Source organism: Nerophis lumbriciformis, linkage group LG26 (genome assembly GCF_033978685.3).
Source record: "Nerophis lumbriciformis linkage group LG26, RoL_Nlum_v2.1, whole genome shotgun sequence".
Lineage (NCBI taxonomy): Eukaryota > Metazoa > Chordata > Actinopteri > Syngnathiformes > Syngnathidae > Nerophis > Nerophis lumbriciformis.
This window is the reverse complement of record NC_084573.2, coordinates 8,835,587-8,857,500: the sequence shown is the minus strand read 5'-3', so window position 1 is coordinate 8,857,500 and position 21,914 is coordinate 8,835,587. Positions and strand designations below refer to the sequence as shown.

The 21,914-nt window shown below is 36.4% G+C and overlaps 1 protein-coding gene across 1 annotated transcript; it reads right to left on the bottom strand.

The window, feature by feature from the left end:
• Positions 1 to 3,626: 3,626 nt before the first annotated feature.
• ckba (creatine kinase, brain a) lies at positions 3,627 to 17,296 on the bottom strand. Its single transcript, XM_061987455.2, has 8 exons — positions 17,141 to 17,296; positions 16,803 to 17,004; positions 8,923 to 9,077; positions 8,732 to 8,864; positions 8,466 to 8,637; positions 8,268 to 8,391; positions 4,009 to 4,198; positions 3,627 to 3,951 (listed from the first exon to the last, which is right to left on the bottom strand). The coding sequence occupies exons 2-8, from the start codon at positions 16,993 to 16,995 to the stop codon at positions 3,773 to 3,775; spliced, it is 1,146 nt and encodes a 381-aa protein (XP_061843439.1). The 5' UTR covers positions 16,996 to 17,004; positions 17,141 to 17,296; the 3' UTR covers positions 3,627 to 3,772.
• Between the last annotated feature and the right edge of the window lie 4,618 nt (positions 17,297 to 21,914).

The following is a 21,914-nucleotide window of genomic DNA, read 5'->3' as shown; positions in this document are numbered from 1 at the left end:
TTGCCGTTCTGTCTTCTAGCCGTCCATAGCGTTTCTACCCGTGTGGATTCTTCATTCATCACCCCAAGCAACGTGTGTAAGTTTTACAATATAACTACAACAATTCTTACTTACTAAACCGTCCCATGTGTGATATCTATAGGAATGTGTTCATGCATATTTGTACTTGCTATCGTAATGCCATCAAGCTAGCGTTGTTAGCATGAGCTAATATGCTAACACGTTTACAAGTGTGTTAGTATTAACTTACAACGGGATTCTTTTTGTATTGTTTTACAACTTCCTCAGTAAATTCACCAAAACGTCACTGTGGAGTTATTGAGTCTGTTTAGCTGATTGGAGAGCTAGCTTCCGCAGCTAGTGGGTCCATGACGATGACTTCTGTTTTGTTTGCTCAGCCGTTTTACTGCCTTGTTACACAGTGTGGAAACAATTAAACTATGTAAATAAACATTTACAGAATATTTCTGTGTAAATAACTCATTTCACAACATATATATCTGCAGTTTATAGTCCGGTGCAGCTTATATATGGGGAAAAAAATGTTCCTTTTAAAATTTAGTGTACGGTTTATACGGCGCTCTATAGTCCGGAAAATATGGTATTCCTAGTACCAACCTCGTCATGTCCGTTGTGTCCTGAGCAAGACACTTCACCCTTGCTCCTGATGGGTGCTGGTTAGCGCCTTGCATGGCAGCTCCCTCCATCAGTGTGTGAATGTGTGTGTGAATGGGTAAATGTGGAAGTAGTGTCAAAGCGCTTTGAGTACCTTGAAGGTAGAAAAGCGCTATACAAGTACAACCCATTTATCATTTATTTATTTATTCACTATTAATTGTATTTTCAGGTCAAATGTAATGACTTTTTGGACGTGGAATTATAGCTTCTGACCGTTCTGAAACAGCAACACAGTATGAGTGTAGGGTCAATACAGCTAGTGAGTGTGTCATACACTCACTCACACTGCAAAAAGTGAAATCTAAGTAAGATGAAATATCTCAAATAAGGGTGATATTTGCTTACTTTCTGTCTGATAAGATAATTCTTCTCACTAAGCAGATTTTATGTTAGAGTGTTTTACTTGTTTTAAGTGTTTTGGTCCTAAATGATGTCAGTAAGATATTACAGCTTGTTGCTGAGATTTGATGACCTATATTGAGTAAAACATGCTTGAAACTAGAATATCAACTGTTGCAAAGCTGTGTCATCAACACTCACAACTTTTTTAAAGTAATCATTTCTTATTTCAAGCACGGAATAAAAAAATCATGACTTTGACACAATTGTGTCTCATAATTAAAGCAGATGACAGCCAAATGGACTTTGCTGTTTTATTTTCAATGAAACAATAGAAAATAGGTACTCACATAGTAATACAGTTATTAGTGAGAATATACTTATTTTAAGGTATTTTGGGGTTCATTGAGGTTAGCTAATTTTACTTGTTTTGGAAAGTCTTGACAAGCCAAATTTTCTTGTTGTATTGGCAGATAATTTTGCTTAGTTCAAATAAAATACTTCTAAAAATATTTTTTTCTTTTTTTTTTTAACACTGACTATTTGCAGTGCAGGCGCCAGTTACTTTTCTTGTTAAATCATGAAGGCATGGCGGTGAATCACATTTTTTGGATGAGCGCCTGACGTATCAAATCCAGATCAAACAAAACATTTGACTTATTGGGGAAACGTTTGATTTGCTCACCTTAGCCTCGCTACTACATTTGATAATGACGTCAATTCATAACGGCCCGGCACATATCATGCATCCTTGAACATTCCTACAAAAATGACACCCGAAGCACAGCAAAGACTCGTCCAAACGATACATTTAAACATCTGAACTGCGGGCGTCCCTTGGGTCGGGTAAGGTCAGATGTCATGACCATTGAACGTAAAGTTTTTCAGAAAATAGTCTGATGACTAAGAAGTTTGATGAATTTTTTTTAGAACAGACCCCTCAGGGGATATTCAGTTCATCTCCAAATTAAAACCGGAAACTGCAAAAAAAAATGCATCAAAATTAGTTTTACTATTTTTTCTGCATAGACTTGAGTTCCCCAGGCCTTAAACATTGTAAATTATTTTATGCAAAATAATTTTAATCGACAGATTTACAAATTTCCGAAACCCCTAAAGGACATGGGGGAAATGTTTTTTTATATAATTTATTTTTTAAGACATGTATCTCGTGCGCACGAGAAACTTTTTATAAAGTTATATTAAAAATTTTTTTTTTTTTTTAGACGAGAAACTTTTTATAAAGTTATATAAAAAAAAAAAAAATTACATTTTTTTTTTTAGACATGTATCTCGTGCGCACCAGAAAGCTTTTATAGTTATTAAAAAAAAAAAAAAAATTTAATTATAATTTTTTTTTAGACTTGTATCTCGTGCGCAAGAAACTTTTTATAAAGTTATATTAAAAAAAAATGTAAACATTTTTTTTTGGGCACGAGATACATGTCTAAATAAATAAAATACAAATTCTCGTGCGCACAAATTAAAAAAAAAAAAAAATTATGATTTTTTTTTTTTAGACTTGTATCTCATGCGCACGAGAAACTTTTTATAAAGGTATATAAAAAAAATTTTTTTTTTTTTTTTTTTTTTAGACATGTATCTTGCGCACACGAGATACATGTCTAAAAAAAAAAAAAAAAATACAAATTCTCGTGCGCACAAATGTCATAAATTTTTTTTTTTTTTTTTTATATACACCTTTATAAAAAGTTTCTCGTGCGCACGAGATACAAGTCTAAAAAAAATTATTATTTTTTTTTTTTTTTAGATATTTATTCGTGCGCACGAGAATTTGTATTTTATTTATTTAGACGTGTATCTTGTGCACACGAGATACATGTCTAAAAAAAAAAAAAAAAAAAAAATACAAATTCTCATGCGCACGAATAAATGTCAAAAAAATTTTTTATTTTTTTTTAGACATGTATCTTGCGCACACGAGATACATGTCTAAAAAAAATAAATAAAATACAAATTCTCGTGCGCACAAATGTCATAAAAAATTTTTTTTTTATATACACCTTTATAAAAAGTTTCTCGTGCGCACGAGATACAAGTCTAAAAAAAATTATAATTTTTTTTTTTTTTAGGTATTTATTCGTGCGCACGAGAATTTGTATTTTATTTATTTTTTTTAGACATGTATCTCGTGTGCACAAGATAAATGTCTAAAAAAAAAAAAAAAAAATACAAATTCTCGTGCGCACGAATAAATGTCTAAAAAACAAAAAAAAAGTTTTATTTTTTTTATAACTTTATGAAAAGTTTCTCGTGCGCACGAGATACATGTCTAAAAAAATTATTAAAATTCTCCCATCTCCCTTTAGGGGCTTCGTACAAATTTAATAAAGCTTAGCCGAAAAAAATAATTTATGGTAAAATTGTGGTTGCACCAAGTCCACTTCTTAAAAAAAAAAGAAGAAAAAAAAAAAAAAGTTTAGTCTCGATTAGAGTTCTGAAATGTGGTCAGACTTAATGCTCAGGAAAAACCCTACAAAGTTAGTAATTCTGCAAAAGTGGAATTAAACTTTGGAACGCAATGTTGACTTTGATGAGGAGCGGTGTCCCAATACTTTAGTCCATGTGGTGCAGATGAAAAGAGGAGCTTCTCTTCAGATCATTTTATTTCAGATCAGTCTTCACCTTACAGAACACGTTTAAATAGACCAACAAGCGGAGTGCAATCCAGGACAGATGGACGTTCGTCAGACAAAGGAGAGTGAGGGCTGGGTCAGAGGGGGGTGTCCAGGTTCTACTTCTGAGCCGGCATGAGGTCTTCAATGGACTGACCCTTCTCCAGCCTCTTCTCCATGTCCACCAGCAGCTTGACGCCGTCCACCACCATCTGCACCAGCTCCACCTCGGAGAAGCCCAGTCTGTCCGCGTTGGAGATGTCAAAGACTCCGCCCACCGCCGCCGTGTCCACGCCCCCTGGAGGACGAGGCAGTGAGTGCCTCCACGCCAACAAGGACAAGACGAGTCACTCACCGGTCCCGCGCTTCTGGAGCCTCAGGCGCTTGAGGACCTCCTCGAACTTGGCGTTCTTGGACATGTTTGGCAGCTTCACGTGCACGCCCGCGCGCAGGCCCGTGCCCAGGTTGGACGGGCAGGTGAGCACGTAGCCCAGGTGCTCGTTCCACATGAAGGCGTGACCTCGGTCCTTGAACAAGGACTCGATCTGAAATGCCAACGGAAGACAGACACATTTTTTAAGATTTATTTTAAGAAAGCTTATTCACGAATTTTTATTATCAAACATGATTTAGTTTGAAAGTTACCTTTAATACTAAAACTAACCAAACCTCACGTAAACAAATACTTAAGTTTAAACTAACTCACATTCAATTGCAAATACATTTAGTTAGCATTGGAGACATGTCCCCAACTAACCCGGACCAAAGTTCTTTGGAGTTTTAAGCAAAGATCGTAAACTACGTACCTTTAGCTAGGACCAAAGCAGAGTCTCAAATCATAACCTAAAAACTTGGAATGAAACGTTTCGGTAAACGGCGAACACTTCCAGTTTTCTACCAACCTAATACATGTTATATCGTAAAGTAATTACGTTTAGTTAGCATTGGAGACATTTCCCTAACTAACCCAGACAAAAGATCGTAAACTACTTTCCTTTAGTTAGGAACTAAGCTGAGTCTTTAACGAATCTTAACCTAAAAACTTGGACTCAAACTTTTCGGTAAACGGTGATCACTTCCAGTTTTCTTCCAAGCTAATACATGTTAAATCGTAAAGTACTTATGTTTAGTTAGCATTGGAGACATTTCCCTAACTAACCCAGACAAAAGATCGTAAACTACTTTCCTTTAGTTAGGAACTAAGCGAAGTCTTTTGAATCGTAACCTAAAAACTTGGAATGAAACTTTTCGGTAAACGGCGATCACTTCCAGTTTTCTACTAACTTAATACACGTTAAATCGTAAAGTAATTACGTTTAGTTAGCATTGGAGACATGTCCCCAACTAACTGGGACCAAAAATGGTAAACTACGTTCCTTTAGTTAGGAACTAAGCTGAGTCTTTAACGAATCTTAACCTAAAAACTTGGACTCAAACTTTTCGGTAAACGGTGATCACTTCCAGTTGTCTTCTAAGCTAATACATGTTAAATCGTAAAGTAATTACGTTTAGTTAGCATTGGAGACACGTCCCTAAATAACCCAGACCAAAGTCTTTGAGTTTTAAGCGAAAATCGTGAACTACGTCCCTTTAATTACGACAGAAGCCAAGTCTACGAATCGTAACCTAAAAAAATTGGAAATAAACTTTTCCGTACACGGCGAACACTTCCAGTTTTGTACTAAACCTAATACACGTTAAATCGTAAAGTACTTATGTTTAGTTAGCATTTGAGACATGTCCTTAACTAACCTGGACCAAAGTCTTTTGGTGTTTTAAGCAAAGATCGTAAACTACGTTCCTTTATTTAGGACCGATGCAGAGTCTTTACCGAATCGTAATCTAAAAACTTGGAATGAAACTTTTCGGTAAACGGCGATCACTTCCAGTTTTCTACTAACCTAATACATGTTAAATCGTAAAGTAATTACGTTTAGTTAGCATTGGATACATGTCCCTAACTAACCCAGACCAAAGTCTTTTGGAGTTTTAAGCAAAGATCGTAAACTACGTACCTTTAGTTAGGACCGAAGCAGAGTCACGAATCGTAACCTAAAAACTTGGAATGAAACTTTTCGGTAAACGGCGATCACTTCCAGTTTTCTACTAACCTAATACATGTTAAATCGTAAAGTAATTACGTTTAGTTAGCATTGGATACATGTCCCTAACTAACCCAGACCAAAGTCTTTTGGAGTTTTAAGCAAAGATCGTAAACTACGTACCTTTAGTTAGGACCGAAGCAGAGTCACGAATCGTAACCTAAAAACTTGGAATGAAACTTTTCGGTAAACGGCGAACACTTCCAGTTTTCTACCAACTTAATACACGTTATATCGTAAAGTACTGACGTTTAGTTAGCATTTGAGACATGTCCTTAACTAACCTGGACCAAAGTCTTTTGGCGTTTTAAGCAAAGATCGTAAACTACGTTCCTTTAGTTAGGACCAATGCAGAGTCTTTACCAAATCGTAACCTAAAAACTTGGAATGAAACTTTTCGGTAAACGGCGATCACTTCCAGTTTTCTACTAACCTAATACATGTTAAATCGTAAAGTAATTACGTTTAGTTAACATTGGAGACATGTCCCTAACTAACCGGGACCAAAGATCGTAAACTACGTTCCTTTAGTTAGGAACTAAGCTCAGTGTAACGAATCTTAACCTAAAAACTTGGACTCAAACTTTTCGGTAAACGGCGATCACTTCCAGTTTTCTACCAACCTAATACATGTTAAATCGTAAAGTAATTCCGTTTAGTTAGCATTTGAGACATGTCCTTAACTAACCTGGACCAAAGTCTTTTGGCGTTTTAAGCAAAGATCGTAAACTACGTTCCTTTAGTTAGGACCAATGCAGAGTCCTTACCAAATCGTAACCTAAAAACTTGGAATGAAACTTTTCGGTAAATGGCGATCACTTGCAGTTTTCTACTAACCTAATACATGTTATATCGTAAAGTAATTATGTTTAGTTAGCATTGGAGACATTTCCCTAACTAACCCGGACAAAAGATCGGAAACTACTTTCCTTTAGTTAGGAACTTAGCGGAGTCTTTAACAAATCATAACCTAAAAACTTTTAGGTAGACCGCAACACTTCCAGTTTTCTACTAACCTAAAATCGTAAAGTAATTACGTTTAGTTAGCATTGGAAACATGTCCCTAACTAACCCAGACCAAAGTCTTTTGGAGTTTTAAGCAAAAATCGTAAACTCCGTCCCTTTAATTAGGACTGAAGCTGAGTCTACGAATCGTAACCCAAAAACTTTGAATCAAACTTTTCGGTACACGGCCAACACTTAGTTTTCTACTAACCTAATACACGTTAAATCGCAAAGTAATATCGTTCAGTTAGCAGTGTTTTTGTAAACTTAAGTCCCTTTTTACGTGATTTCCTTTATTTACCAAATGTGAAACAAAGCAGATTGTTAACCATGTAAGTTTGTTATCTCCGTAAAAAAACAAAACCTTGATAGTCATAGCTCACCTACGTTCTTCATAAACATCAAACACCAACTTCAACCGTTTAACGCAAGTTTTGGTCTTGAATTGCGTTGTCCTCTAACTCGATTTACGTGTTTTCAGGAAGACATTCAATTGATCACTGAACCTGCAGTTTTTTGTGAAAAACTGAAGACTAAAAGAAAACGTCAACGATTTAGAGTTTCTCAAATCCAACACGTTCTAAACAAGGATTGTCAACAACGTACGTTTACCATCGAGACTAATCCGGGGGGAAAAAAACCTTGACAAATCATGTACGTTTTTCGTAAATGTCCAAGACTTCAACGAAACCAAGACTATTATGTCGAGATATTACGGACGTGAAACCCAACAAGTTTTAAACAAAGACCATTAAAACTGGAGATGAGGGTTTCCGTAAGAAGTCTTAAGTTTTTATCGTGAACGGCTGAGACTTTTAAGTGTAACAGACTTTTCGTAATCGAAAACTTTTTGTAAAGACATTTCACTCAACTTTGATGTTTTTGTAAACGTCGATGACTTCACAACCAACCCGTTCTCGTAAACACCAAAGTCATCCTCAATTTTCTCGTAAACCGTAACTTTAGATCCTCAACACGAAGACTTCAGATCCTCCAGTGAAACATTCCATCAAGACCAAATACAATCTGGACAAATTCAAAGTCTCCCTACTAAACCCACCAGTGCCTCCATGGAAATGCCCCCCTCTACCTAAAAAAAAAACTACTCACCACCAAATCCTCCACTCGACACCTCCGCTCCGGACAGGCTAACCTCCTCCAACCTCAGAGGACAAAGCTACGAACAATGGTGAGACCGGGCTTTCTGATCCGCTGCTCCCAGTCTGTGGAACGCTCTCCCTGACCACATGAGGGCACCACAGACTGTGGATGCTTTTAAAAAAAGGCTTAAAAACCCTTCTTTTAAAAAAAGCCTTTTTTTAGATATAGGCATACTACTTTTAGCTATTTGGCTGTTCTAGTTTTTATTCTTTATTATCTTTTTATTTCTTTTAATACGCTGCAGCACTTTGAGGTTGTTTACTCAATGTAAAGTGCTTCTTACATATAAAATCTATTATTATTTCCACGCTCTGTTACGAGGCAGAAGGTCGTCCATGTTCCTGACCTTGGTGAGTCCGGTGCAGAAGCGCTGGAAGACCTCCTTCATGTTCCCTCCTTTCTGCATGGAGATGACCCTCAGGTGGTCCTCCTCGTTCACCCACACCAGGAACGTCTTGTTGTCGTTGTGCCTGCAGAAAGACCCACCACCGTGAAGTCCGGCCATCTTTGCCAAGACGCCGCGAAGCCGAAGCCCAGGTCCTACCAGATGCCTCGAGCGTCGGGCCAGTCCCGGGCCATCCCGGACGCCAGCAGCAGGGGGGACACGGGCTTGTCAAACAGGAAGTGGTCGTCGATCAGCTTCTCCTGCTCCGCGTCCGTCATGTTCTTCAAAGCGTAGTATTTGCCCTTCAGGTCTCCGGTGAGAGAAGCCAGAGCTGCACCAGGAGACAAGGCGTCATTACCACTTGCAGCCACCAGAGGACGCCCACCACTCTCCCAGCAAAGGCTCCAGCTTTGGGAGACGTTTACCTTCAATGGAGAGCGTCTCCACGGCGCGGCGCTCTCCCCGGCTGCAGTGAGGCGGCAGGCAGAATCCACGGACGCTGCGGCCCGTTCGGACACGGGAGCTCAGGACGTAGTTGGGGTCCAGGTCGTCGCCCCCCTGAGGGTCCCAGGTGTCAGTCCATTCACAGCAGGTGACGACTCAGGACATGACATACCTTCAGGTTGCTGAAGTCAAGGTCCGTCTTGTGCTTGTCTGCGGGCTTGTACCCGCCGTGGCGGTCCTTGATGATGGGGTCCAACAGCTCCTTGAAGACCTCGTAGGTCTCCTCGTCTCCGGCGACACAGCCCACCGTCATGATGAACGGATGACCTGCACACGTAATCACACGTCATCCATTTTGGGATCCGGTTACAGGAAGCTGGAGCCTAACCATCCACTCATCATTGACAATGTTGGCGCTTCTTCCTAAAGGTCAAACAGATGTGACCTTCACACCAAAAGTCTCGAGGAGCTCTGTCAGCTGCGTAAGGAAAACTGATGTGCAGTTGTGAACGCTCGTTTCACACCACCGCAACTTACACGAACGAGTCGAGTCTTTTGAACGGCTTTTACCCTTGGGGATTCCTTAAATGGTCATGTTTGACATCCCAGGACCCAAAAGGGTCTCAGACATGATTTTTTTTATTTTTATTTTTTTTAACTTTCACTGCTTAAATCTACGGAGCCCCTAAAAGGGACATGGGGGAAATTTGTATTTTTATTATTTTAGACATGTATCTCGTGCGCATGAGAGACTTTTTATAATAATTTTTTTTTTTTTTTTTAAGATATGTATCTCGTGCGCATGAGAAAGTATCTTGTGCGCACAAGAGTTTCTTTTTATAAAATTAAAAAAAAAATTTTTTTTGTATATATATAGATTTTTTTTTTTTTTATTTTATAAAAAGAAACTCGTGCGCACAAGATACTTTCTCGTGCGCACAAGAGTTTCTTTTTATAAAAAATAAAAAAAATGTATATATATATACACTGTATATATTTTTATTTTATTCAAAAATTTTATAAAAAGAAACTCTCGTGCGCACGAGAAAGTATCTTGTGCGCACAAGAGTTTCTTTTTATAAAATTTTAAAAAAATTATACAATTTTTTTTTTTTTTTAATTTTATAAAAACAAACTCGTGCGCACAAGATACTTTCTTGTGCGCATGAGATACATATCTAAAAAAATAAATAAAAATTTAAAAAAATAAAAAGTTTATATTTTTATTTTTTAAATAATTTTATAAAAAGAAACTCTCGTGCGCACAAGATACTTTCTCGTGCGCACAAGAGTTTCTTTTTATAAAATTAAAAAAAATTATACAAATTTTTTTTTTTTTTCATTTTATAAAAACAAACTCGTGCGCACAAGATACTTTCTTGTGCGCATGAGATACATATCTAAAAAAATAAATAAAAATTTAAAAATAAAAAGTTTATATTTTTATTTTTTAAATAATTTTATAAAAAGAAACTCCCGTGCGCACGAGAAAGTATCTTGTGCGCACGAGAGTTTCTTTTTATAAAATTAAAAAATATATATATATACACAAAACTTTTTTTAAATTATTTTATAAAAAGAAACTCGTGCGCACAAGATACTTTCTTGTGCGCATGAGATACATATCTAAAAAAATAAATAAATAAAAATTTTAAAAAATTATAAAAAGTTTATATATTTTTATTTTTTAAATAATTTTATAAAAAGAAACTCGTGCGCACAAGATACATGTCTAAAAAAAATGTTATAATTTATTTTTATAATTTTACAAAAGGTTTCTTGTGCGCACGAGATAAAGGTTTAAAAAAAATAAAATTCCCCCATGTCCCTTTTATCGGCTCCGTATAAATCTCTAGATCAACTTCAGATTTATCCCTTGATATGAAGTTTTGGGTTTAATTTTATGCACTTCTCAAAAATTGCCAGTTTGTTTTATATTTAATAGTAAAACTAAGCTATATTTCCCTCCCAAATATTGAAAAGTGCAATATCTGATGTGAAGCCTTAATAATTCACGTTATTTTGATTAATTATAATAGTTTGAGCATTGACCATTTTAAATACAACATTAGAAGACCCTTGAGGGTCCCACTCAAGTCTTTTTTTTGTTTTATACCGTTTTTGCCAAAGAAAACCTTTTTGTATGGCATAATCAAAAATGATGCTATATTTTTCCCCAAAAAACTCAAGTCAAATATTTTAAGTAGTTGGAGCTTTGGGAATAAGTCTATAATTCCCAACATTGATTTTGATTCATAATAATTGAGCCTTGACCATTTTAAATAAGACATAAGACTCCTGGACCCTTAAGTCATTTTTCCTAAAAAACACTTAAATCTGTTGATCAACTTCAGAGCTATCCGCTGATATTACGTTTATTTCAGGTTTTAGTTTTATACCGTTTTTGCCAAAGAAAACCTTTTTGTATGGCATAATCAAAAATGATGCAATATTTTCCCCAAAAAAATCAGAAGTCAAATATTTGATGTTAAAGTAGTTAGAACCTTAAATGGGTCAATAATTCACAACATTGATTCATAATTGAGCCACGACAGTATAGTTTATTTTATTTTTTTGAATTTGTCATTATAAAGACCCCTGGACCCTTAAGGGTCCCACTTAAGTGTTAAAAGTAATCATATTAAATATGTTGATTAACTTCAGATATTAAGTTTTATGTTTACCTTTTTTGTCAAAGACCACCCAGAAACTTAATAGTCTTGGGTCAGAAATTCACATTTTGATAATTGACTGTTTAAAATAAGCATAAGACCCTCAGACCCTTGAGGGGCCCACTCATAAATGTTAAGTCTCTTTTTTTTTTTAACCCAAGATAAAGTTTAATTTTTTTGTGTTTTATTCGCCTTTTTAAAATACACAATTTTTTGAATGGCAAAAACAAAAATATTCCAATACTTTCCCCCAAAAAATCAAGTCAAATATTTGATGTGAAGTCCTTGGAGCCTTAAAAATGTTGATAATTCACAACATTGATTTTGATTCATAATTGTTTGAGCATTGACCACTTGTAACACTAAGACCCTTGGGACCATTAAGGGTCCCACTCATAAGTGTTAAGTCTCTTTTTTTTAAAACCTAAATCTCTAGATAAACTTCAGATCTATCGTTGATAAAGTTTAATTTTTTCACGTTTTTTTCCCCCCCTTTTAAATAAACCCCATTTTTTTGAAAAATATTTTATATTCCCCCCCCCAAAAATCAAGTCAAATTTTATGTGAAGTCCTTGGAGCCTTAAAAATGTCAATATTTCACAACATTGATTTTGAGTCATAATTGTCTGAGCATTGACCACTTTTAACAACACTAAGACCCTTGGGACCATTTAGGGTCCCACTCATAAGTGTTAAGTCATATATTCATGTTTTTTGTATTTTGAACGCTTAAATATCTAGGTCAAAGCAAAATATGGACATTTCCTACCTATCAGTACCAGTTTTAGTGTATTTGGGATCTGCATCAGTCCCAAAACTAAAATCAAACCATGATGCATTGGTTTAATATTTATAAAGCAATCTTGCCTGGCCTTCATACTTCAGGCAGTTTGGAATTTGCCCAATTTTTGACATCAGCGAATTATCCATATATGGTAGAGATGTACCCAGTCCACCATTTTTTATTTTCCTCTATCCTTTGTGGGGCAGACTGGCTCATACATGCACATGCATCCTCCACTGTTGTCATTTCTAATACAAACTTGGTACAGTTCTAACATATCTGTCAGTCTCTCTACGGAAGCACTAAAAACTAGGCGCAGTCGAAGTGGAGGCACGTAAATAAGACCAGCCCACTGAAGAGACAGTCAGAAAGTAGCTTGAAGATGGTCTGTAAAACAATCAATGCAACATTTTGACCAAAGAACCACCATTACATGTTATGTAGACCACAAGGAAGTGTTCCACATGTAGAAAAAATAGATCCTTTTAACGGGTAAAACCAATCGTCCTGAAAGGTTTTTAATACGCACATTGCCATGCTGACGTTCACAAACAATTCAAGTCTTGAACGGCTCTCGCTGAACAAGGAGGACCGTTACAGATCGTCGTAAAGAGTTTACAGATGCGAAATTCTCACGCTGCCTTCACGCGTTTCCACTCTACAGGACTGGAACTAGGGATGATGTTCGAAACCGATTCTCCCGGTTGTTCGATAAGAAAAGAACCGATTCCATGGACTCTAATCCCTTTTTGAGAACCGGTTCCCGTTATCGAGGCCACTATAGTAAAGAAAAAGAGTTGGTTCTTTATTCAAATCCCAAATGGGCAATGTTATGCCCGTTTGATTGTAGACTCTTACTGACACCTTGTGGCGATATGAAAATACTACGCGTCATTAGTTTGGGCACTTCCGGGTTGGCGATGTTAGTCCAGTTCATGAGACAATTATGTAGACAAGTTGTGTTAGCTCTTACAAGCCTTGGAAAAGATACGTCTGTAAGTAAACGGTTTAACTTGTTTATGTAACTCAATATTAAGGTGGAAAGTGGTTAAATTTAATACTAAGATGTTTATTAAAAAATTATTTTTGTGCAGTGTTTCAATGGATGTTTTGAGGACTTAAAATGGCTGCCAGTCGTGTATTTCCACCATCAAAATAGTTTCAACACTCAGAAGTATTTGTTTGATGATAGTACTGTATATTTGTGTGAAGCTAATATTTACATATTGTGTATTAAATTTCAGTATGTTAATTGAATCACATAGCTTATACATTTGTCATTGTGTGTATTTCAGTTTAACAAAAATAAAAAAAACAGTCCAGTGCAAGACAAAAGTAAAGATAGCAAAAGACAAAGCAAGATCAACAACAATAAAGAGCCTAAATGGATTAATCTGCTTTGGAACTTTGTTAGACATCTTGGATTGTTTGCTAGCTGTCTGCCTGTGTGTGTAGTTAGTATGTTCCAATAGCAGCAGAAGTGCACTTTTTGGAGAGCTGTATTATTTTCAGTTTTGTGCCCAAGGGACTGGTTTTATTTAACACTATATTATTATTTATACACCTATAGTGATCACAGAGACAGGTTGTTTTTGTGTTCCTGTATATATTTGTTTTTCTGAAAAATACCACTTAATATACTTTGGGTAACAGTCAATATTTATTTATTTATTTTATTTTAGTTTTTTCTTATAAAATAAAAGTGAGCTTTTGTTAAACCAAATATTGTGTTTTTTTCCATATACAACAACCTATCTGGATTCGATAAGAGAAGATAAGGAATCGGTTCGATAAGAGGATTCGATAATGGGCTCGAACTCGATAATTTCTTATCAAACATCATCCCTAACTGAAACCCCAGTGACGTTCACGACCAGAGTCTTTCCAACGGCTCTTTTAAAAAGGGACGACAGAACGGATACAGTCGCGAGCCGTTCCTCACGCACATATATACATGCATACAAATATATATATACACAAATAAATGCATAAATCTTTTTATTTTGGGCCGTTTGGAGACCGTATATACAGCAGGGAGGGAATTCACGTTTGTCGCAGTTTACCCGACACATGAAACATGACAAATTAGGGGTGCCCTATGCACATTCACCTCCAGATAGCAGCAGAGTGTTGAATACCTTAAAACGTGTTTTTAGTGGCAGTACCAGCTTTGACCGCAGCATCAGTTGCTGTGCAGTGTGGTGTTTTCCGTCATTTTCAGCAGACTGCATTGCGAAATGATCAACCAACCCCTCACGCGAGATCCACCCACACATGGGGGCGATATGAACCCATTCCCTACTGTACGGAGTGGAATGTAAGTACTTGTTAGACATTTGTTTCGCTTTGCGATCATCATTTGACGAGGATTCTGATAGAAACACTCGGATCAGTATCGCCGATACCAGCCTGAATTTTACTTGTATCGGCTAGGAAAGACTGATATTTACAGTACTAATATTTAACAATATTGTTGTACATTTGAATTGCAGTATTTGGATGAAAATAACTGCAACCGGTCTGTGGTTTTAGGTTATCTGTCCATGCTTTTTTATTTTAAATTTGATTCTATTTTTGCTTGGAGGAAAAAAACAGACTGCATTGCGAAATGTTCGGCCAACCCCTCTTCCCCTCACGCGAGATCCACCTAGACATGGGGGCGATATGAACCCATTCCCTACTGTACAGACTGGAATATAAATACTTGTTAGACATTTGTTTCGCTTTGCGATCATCATTTGACGAGGATTCTGTGATAGCAACACTTGAAATACACTTTTCCCAATCGGATTCAGTATCGCCGATACCAAGTAAAATTCAGGCTGGTATCGGCTGGGAAAGACAATCAGTGGTATCGCACATTATTAATATTTATTAGAGATGTCCGATATCGGACTGCCGATATTATCGACCGATAAATGCTTTAAAATGTAATATCGGAAATTATTGGTATCTGTTTCAAAAAGAAAAACGTATGACTTTTTAAAACGCCGCTGTGTACACGGACATAGGGAGAAGTACAGAGCGCCAATAAACCTTAAAGGCACTGCCTTTGCGTGCCGGCCCAGTCACATAATATCTACGGCTTTTCACACACACAAGTGAATGCAAGGCATACTTGGTCAACAGCCATACAGGTCACACTGAGGGTGGCCGTATAAACAACTTTAACACTGTTACAAATATGCGCCACACTGTGAACCCACACCAAACAAGAATGACAAACACATTTCGGGAGAACATCCGCACCGTAACACAACATAAACACAACAGAACAAATACCCAGAACCCCTTGCAGCACTAACTCTTCCGGGATGCTACAATATACACCACCCATACCCCGCCCACCTCAACCTCCTCATGCTCTCTCAGGGAGAGCAAGTGCCAAATTCCAAGCTGCTGTTTTGAGGCATGTTAAAAAAAATAATGCACTTTGTGACTTCAATAATAAATATGGCAGTGCCATGTTGGCATTTTTTTTTTCCATAACTTGAGTTGATTTATTTTGGAAAACCTTGTTACATTGTTTAATGCATCCAGCGGGGCATCACAACAAAATTAGGCATAATAATGTGTTAATTCCACGACTGTATATATCGGTTGATATCGGAATCGGCAATTAAGAGTTGCACAATATCGGCAAAAAAGCCATTATCGGACATCTAATATTTATCGTACAAATATTTCACATTTGAATTGCAGTATTCGGAATGCAAATAAATCTGTGGTTTTATGTTATCTGTCCATTTTTTATTTGATTCTATTTTTACACTACTTGGAGGGAAAAACCGACTGCATTGCGAAATGATCAACAAACCCCTCTTCCCCTCACGCGAGATCCACCCAGACATGGGGTAAATATATACAAATATGTGACAATATTGTACATTTGAATTGCAGTATTTGGATGCAAATAACTGCAACCGGCTGTCTGAGGTTTTATGTCCTTTTTTTTTTCTTTTTCTCCAATTTAATTGTATTTTTACTTGGAGGGAAAAACCAGACTGCATTGCGAAATCATCAACAAACACCTCTTCCCCTCACGCAAGATCCATCCAGACATGGGGTAATTATATACAAATATTTGACAATATTGTTGTACATTTGAATTGCAGTATTCAGATGCAAATAACTGCAACTGGCTGTGGTTTTATGTTATGTCTTTTTTTTTTAATTCTATTTTTACTTGGAGGAAAAAACAGACTGCATTGCGAAATGATCAGCCAACCCCTCTTCCCCTCACGCGAGATCCACCCAGACATGGGGTAAATATGAACAAATATTTGACAATATTGTTGTACATTTAGAATTGCGGTATTCGGATGCAAATAACTCTTTGGTTTTATGTTATCTGTCCATGTTTTTTTAAATTTTATTTTACTTGTTGGAGGGGGAAAACACTGCATCTGATGCACTTTCGGCCATTTTGTGTGCATTAATGTTTTTAAAACCAAATTATTTTTTTTAAGTAGTCTTTAAAAAGGTCCATAAATCCCGTCTGGATTATTATGCAACTGCGACCCTCGGCGGGAGGAGCACCGTAATGCGACTAATAAACGCGCACTCCTCTTTCAGCCGCGGTAAATCCTCACTCACCAGGGTTGTCGACCCCGGTCTGGATGACGTCGTCGAGCGTGAAGCCGCTGGGTGTCTGCTTGCTCCTCAGCCGCTCGTACATGTCGGCGGTCAGCACCTTGGCCATGTGGTTGTTGTGTTTGCTCAGGTCCGGGTACTCCTGGTCCGAGGCGTAGTTCATCTTGGTCAGGTTGTGGGTGTTCCCGAACGGCATGACTGCTCCCTGCGGGCCGAGGCGGAGGGTTAGGGGGGGCCGGGGACGTCATTCCAATACTCGGCACAGGTGCACACAATCAATTAAGCCGCTTTTAAATCAAACTATTTCTGTTAATTTGCGTCTTTTTTTAAAAAATCCTTACCTTTTGTGTGCGGCTGCTACAACTACTGGCGGGCACAGACACGAAGATCCCTATTTTGCCGGCTCGGTCCCAAAGACAACCTCCCGGTCCCCGGCGCCCAGCATCCGCTTTTATAGGCCGCCATGCTCGCCTCCCATTGGACGCTCTTTGCACTCGTTCACGCCGCGCAGGGCTCTGATTGGTCTGCCTCGACACGAAAGCCCGCCCCCTGCCGCACTCACGTGACTGCAAAATAATAGCATGATTTAAGGCGAGTTTCCGTTTTATTATTATTATTTTTTTTTCCGTAGACAATACATCTTAAAAGAGTCGACAGACGTAGAAATAGGGAAACAAGGATGTATACAAGGATATTACGGAGTCCCTAAAAGGGACATGGGGGGAGAAAAAAATGTATTCCTTTTTTTTTTTTTTTTTTTTTTTTTTTTTAAGATATGTATCTCGTGTGCACAACTTTTTATAAAGTTATAAAAAAAAAATATCCATCCATCCATCCATCTTCTTCGGCTATCCGAGGTCGGGTCGCGGGGGCAGCAGCCTAAGCAGGGAAGCCCAAACTTCCCTCTCCCCAGCCACTTCGTCCAGCTCCTCCCGGGGGATTCCGAGGCATTCCCAGGCCAGTCTTCCCAACGTGTCCTGGGTCTTCCCCGTGGCCTCCTACCGGTCGGACGTGCCCGAAACACCTCCCTATGGAGCCGTTCGGGTGGCATCCTGAGCAGATGCCCGAACCACCTCATCTGGCTCCTCTCCATGTGGAGGAGCAGCGGCTTTACTTTGAGCTCCTCCCGGATGGCAGAGCTTCTCACACTATTTCTAAGGGAGAGCCCCGCCACCCGGCGGAGGAAACTCATTTCGGCCGCTTGTACCCGTGATCTTGTCCTTTCGGTCATAACCCAAAGCTCATGACCATAGGTGAGGATGGGAAGGTAGATCGACCGGTAAGTTGAGAGCTTTGCCTTCCGGCTCAGCTCCTTCTTCACCACAACGGATCGATACGGCGTCCGCATTACTGAAGACGCCGCACCGATCCGCCTGTCGATCTCACGATCCACTCTTCCCCTCACTCATGAACAAGACTCAGGAAAAAAAAAAATTAAAATTTTTCTTTTCTTTTTTTTTAGACATGTATCTCGTGCGCAAGAGAAAGTTTTTCGTGCGCACGAGATACATGTCTAAAAAAAAAGATAAAATATATTATAATTTTTTTTTTTTCTTAGACATGTATCTCGTGCGCAATTATAAATTGAGGGTCGCAATTATAATTGTTTTATTTTTTATTTATAACTTTATAAAAAGTTTCTCGTGCGCACGAGATACATGTCTAAAAAAATAATAAAAAAATACGAATTATAAAACATTTTTTTCCCCCCATGTCCCTTTAGGGGCTCCGTAGGATATGTATATATGTATGTATGTATATGTATATAAGGATGTAATAAGGATATGTTACAGTTAAATAAATACCATTTTAAAATGATTGATGGAAAATACCTCACTAATAAGTCTTTGGAAAGGAAAATGTAACAATATGGTTGACAGCTGTTGTATCTGTAATGATGTAATCCCAATGGTCCAAGGGGAAAATATGTAAAAAAAAATATAAAAATATCAATGCCACTGATTTTTGTGCTCTGATATCGATTCTGAAATTTAAATACCGATATTTTTGATATTTTAGTTCAGGAGTGTCCAAACTTTTTCCACTAAATTCAATGTACGCGAGGGCCCATATTGATCTGTTTTTATTTAAAAAATGCTAAAAACAGATATTGTGTCAGCTGTGTATTGTTGGTGATTATATATATATGTTGTTATTAATTATTAGTTACAACATTTCATCTTTTTCTCATTACATACCTACTTTCTTGCTCCTTTTTCTGCCTTTTTTTTTTCTCATTTTATTTTTATTGACATCCAGCATCAGACATTCCTATCCATTACATCATATTCACATACATCATATATCTGTTGTCTGCCCTAAATGTCAAAATATTTCTTGTTTATATCCCAACCATACCACCCACCCCCCTCCCAAAAAAAGAAAGAAACAGCAAAAAAATAAAAAAAATAAAAAATAATATATATATATATATATATATATATATATATATATATATATATATATATATATATATATATATATATATATATATATATATATGTATATATACACAAATACATCAATGAAATAAACAAAAAAGAAATAATAATACATTAATAATAATAATAATCAGAAATAAAATAAAAAATATATAAACAGATACATATATATATATATATATACACACACATACATATGTATACATATATATACATACATATACACATATAGGGAGTAATCCTTTTTTTTTTAAGCAGTACAATCACTAATTCGAAAAATTTAAGTCAGACTTACGGGGCGTGACATAGTTGACCCAGTTTTCCCAGTATGAAGTAAATTTCTCCAATTTATAATTAATAAAGGCAGTTATCTTCTCCATTTTATATATGTCCATTGTTGTTTCCATCCATTGCTTCAAAGTTGGGCTCTCCTCTTTCTGACATTTAAAAAAAAAAATTTGCCCCCATGTAAGAATAGAATACAAATATCAATATAATCGTGTAACTGCATAACATAGTGTGTCCAAAATTCTGCCTGTAAGGAAATATGCATGTGGAGTTACACATTTAACAGTGTTAATTATGGTTGTTGTCATTTTTCACATTTATTCATAAAATGATTGTTTGTTTTTTTCTTATGAACTAAAATTAAGTATGTTTTTATTTTTATTTTTGCGAGCTTTTAATATTTTAGATCCGGGGCCGCATACTGACAAGTCAAGAAAAAAAAAGAATGGGGTAGCCAACTGGATATTTTTTCATTTAGAAAAAAAAATGCTAAAACATATATTATGTATTGTTATGAACATGTATTTTTGTTATAGGTGACAAAGTATATTTTTTTGTTATTTATTAGTTTTAAAAATTCAACTTTTTCCAATGTTTTGCTAGTTTTTCTTACATTTTTACTGTAGTATTTTTGGATAGACAGGTTATTATTTGAAATACACAACTTTTTACATTTTAGCAGACACGTTGGGTGTATTTGCACAAAGTATCGGATCCATATCGCCGATACCAGCCTAAATTGTACTTGGTATCGGTTCGGAAAGCAAATCAGTGGTATCGCAGATCACTAATTTTTACCATGTGACAGGGGAATTCAGCCTAATATTGTCATATATAGATATAAATTGTGTGCCTAATTCAGTTAACAAGCAACTTTTATGTACATTTTTAACTTTAAAACATTAAAAAAGGTCATTTTCTGCAGATTTTTGTCATTTCCAGGTGTTATGTAACCAATATCTCCTCGATATTTCATCTGATTGCTTTCAAATTTTACCCAGACAGCATGGAAGATGCTAACTGTCGAAGCATTTAGGTTTCCATTATAGGGCGTGGGCGAAACATGGCGACCAAGATTAATCTTTTCTATAGAGCATCAAAACGTCACAACTTTACCTCAAAGCAGGTGTTCTGAAATTCTAGTCAACCTTTAAAAAAAATCTATTTATTTCAGGATTTAAAAAAAAAAACTGTTAGCTCAGTCATTTGAATATTACCATAACATTTACGGTGTTTTTTTACACCAAATTACTGTAAAGTGAAAAACTCTACCACTGTTGGTTTTACAGTAAAATTCTGGTGACTGAGCTGTAAGGTTTTTATTTACTGTAAAATCTATAGCCATTTTTTACAGTGCATTACTATAAATAGAAAAAACATACCACTGTTATTTTTGCAGCAAAATTCTGGCAACTGAGCTGATTTTTTTTTACCGTAAAATCTACATTCCCTGTTTTTACAGTGCATTATCATAAATGGAAAAATGGTACCTCCTGAGGATTTTACAGTAAATTTTGGGCGACTGAGCTGCGAGGTTTTTAGAGGAAAATCTACTTTTTCACAGTGTAGCCTTGTGGATGTGTCATCGATGATTGTGCACTTTGAAAGAGGTCAACATGAATATGTTTCACCATACAAAATAACACAAGAGGCCCCACTTTGGACATCCCTGCACTCAAAGATGTGAATTATTTGTTTTTGGAATGTGATACTGTACATTTATTTTGAAAGATCAGAAGTTGGCTGAAAAACAACGTACATAGATGTCCCCATTTGCTATGGAATAGATTAAATGTGGTTTATTTATGAACGAAAACAACCTAGAAATGAGTTATAATATTATTATATGTTGAAGCTAAAAAATGTTACACGCAATAATCGATTTCTTAAAGTGAAACTCAAATTCCCCAATTGGTTTAATGATTTCTAACTATTAATATAATCTTGGAAAATAATAAAAGAGAAGCGCTCTTAAATTATTGTCTTTATTGGAGACATTTAAGATTTTTTTCTCTTGGTAATTTCTCACACTTTATTTTTTTACTCACATTACTTATTGATCGCTCAACATTGAGAACGTTAGGAATATTGTAATGTATTGGCAGTGCCTCAATTTGTTAGTCAATGAATAAAATAAAGGTTGTAATGAGGCGATTGTCTTTTTTTTGTTGCTTATATATAATGCAGAAATGAACAAAAACTATTAGGATTTAATAATATAATTTCATATTATTACCAGAAACACGTTTATTATTTGTTTTTTTGTTGTTGTTTTTTTTAGTGTCTCCTCGTTTGGCTGGATAGAAGAGAGAAGGCAAAAAAAAAAGTAGATCTACAAATCATATGCACTGCCAGTCTAAGGCATCAGCCAATCCAGGAAGTTTAC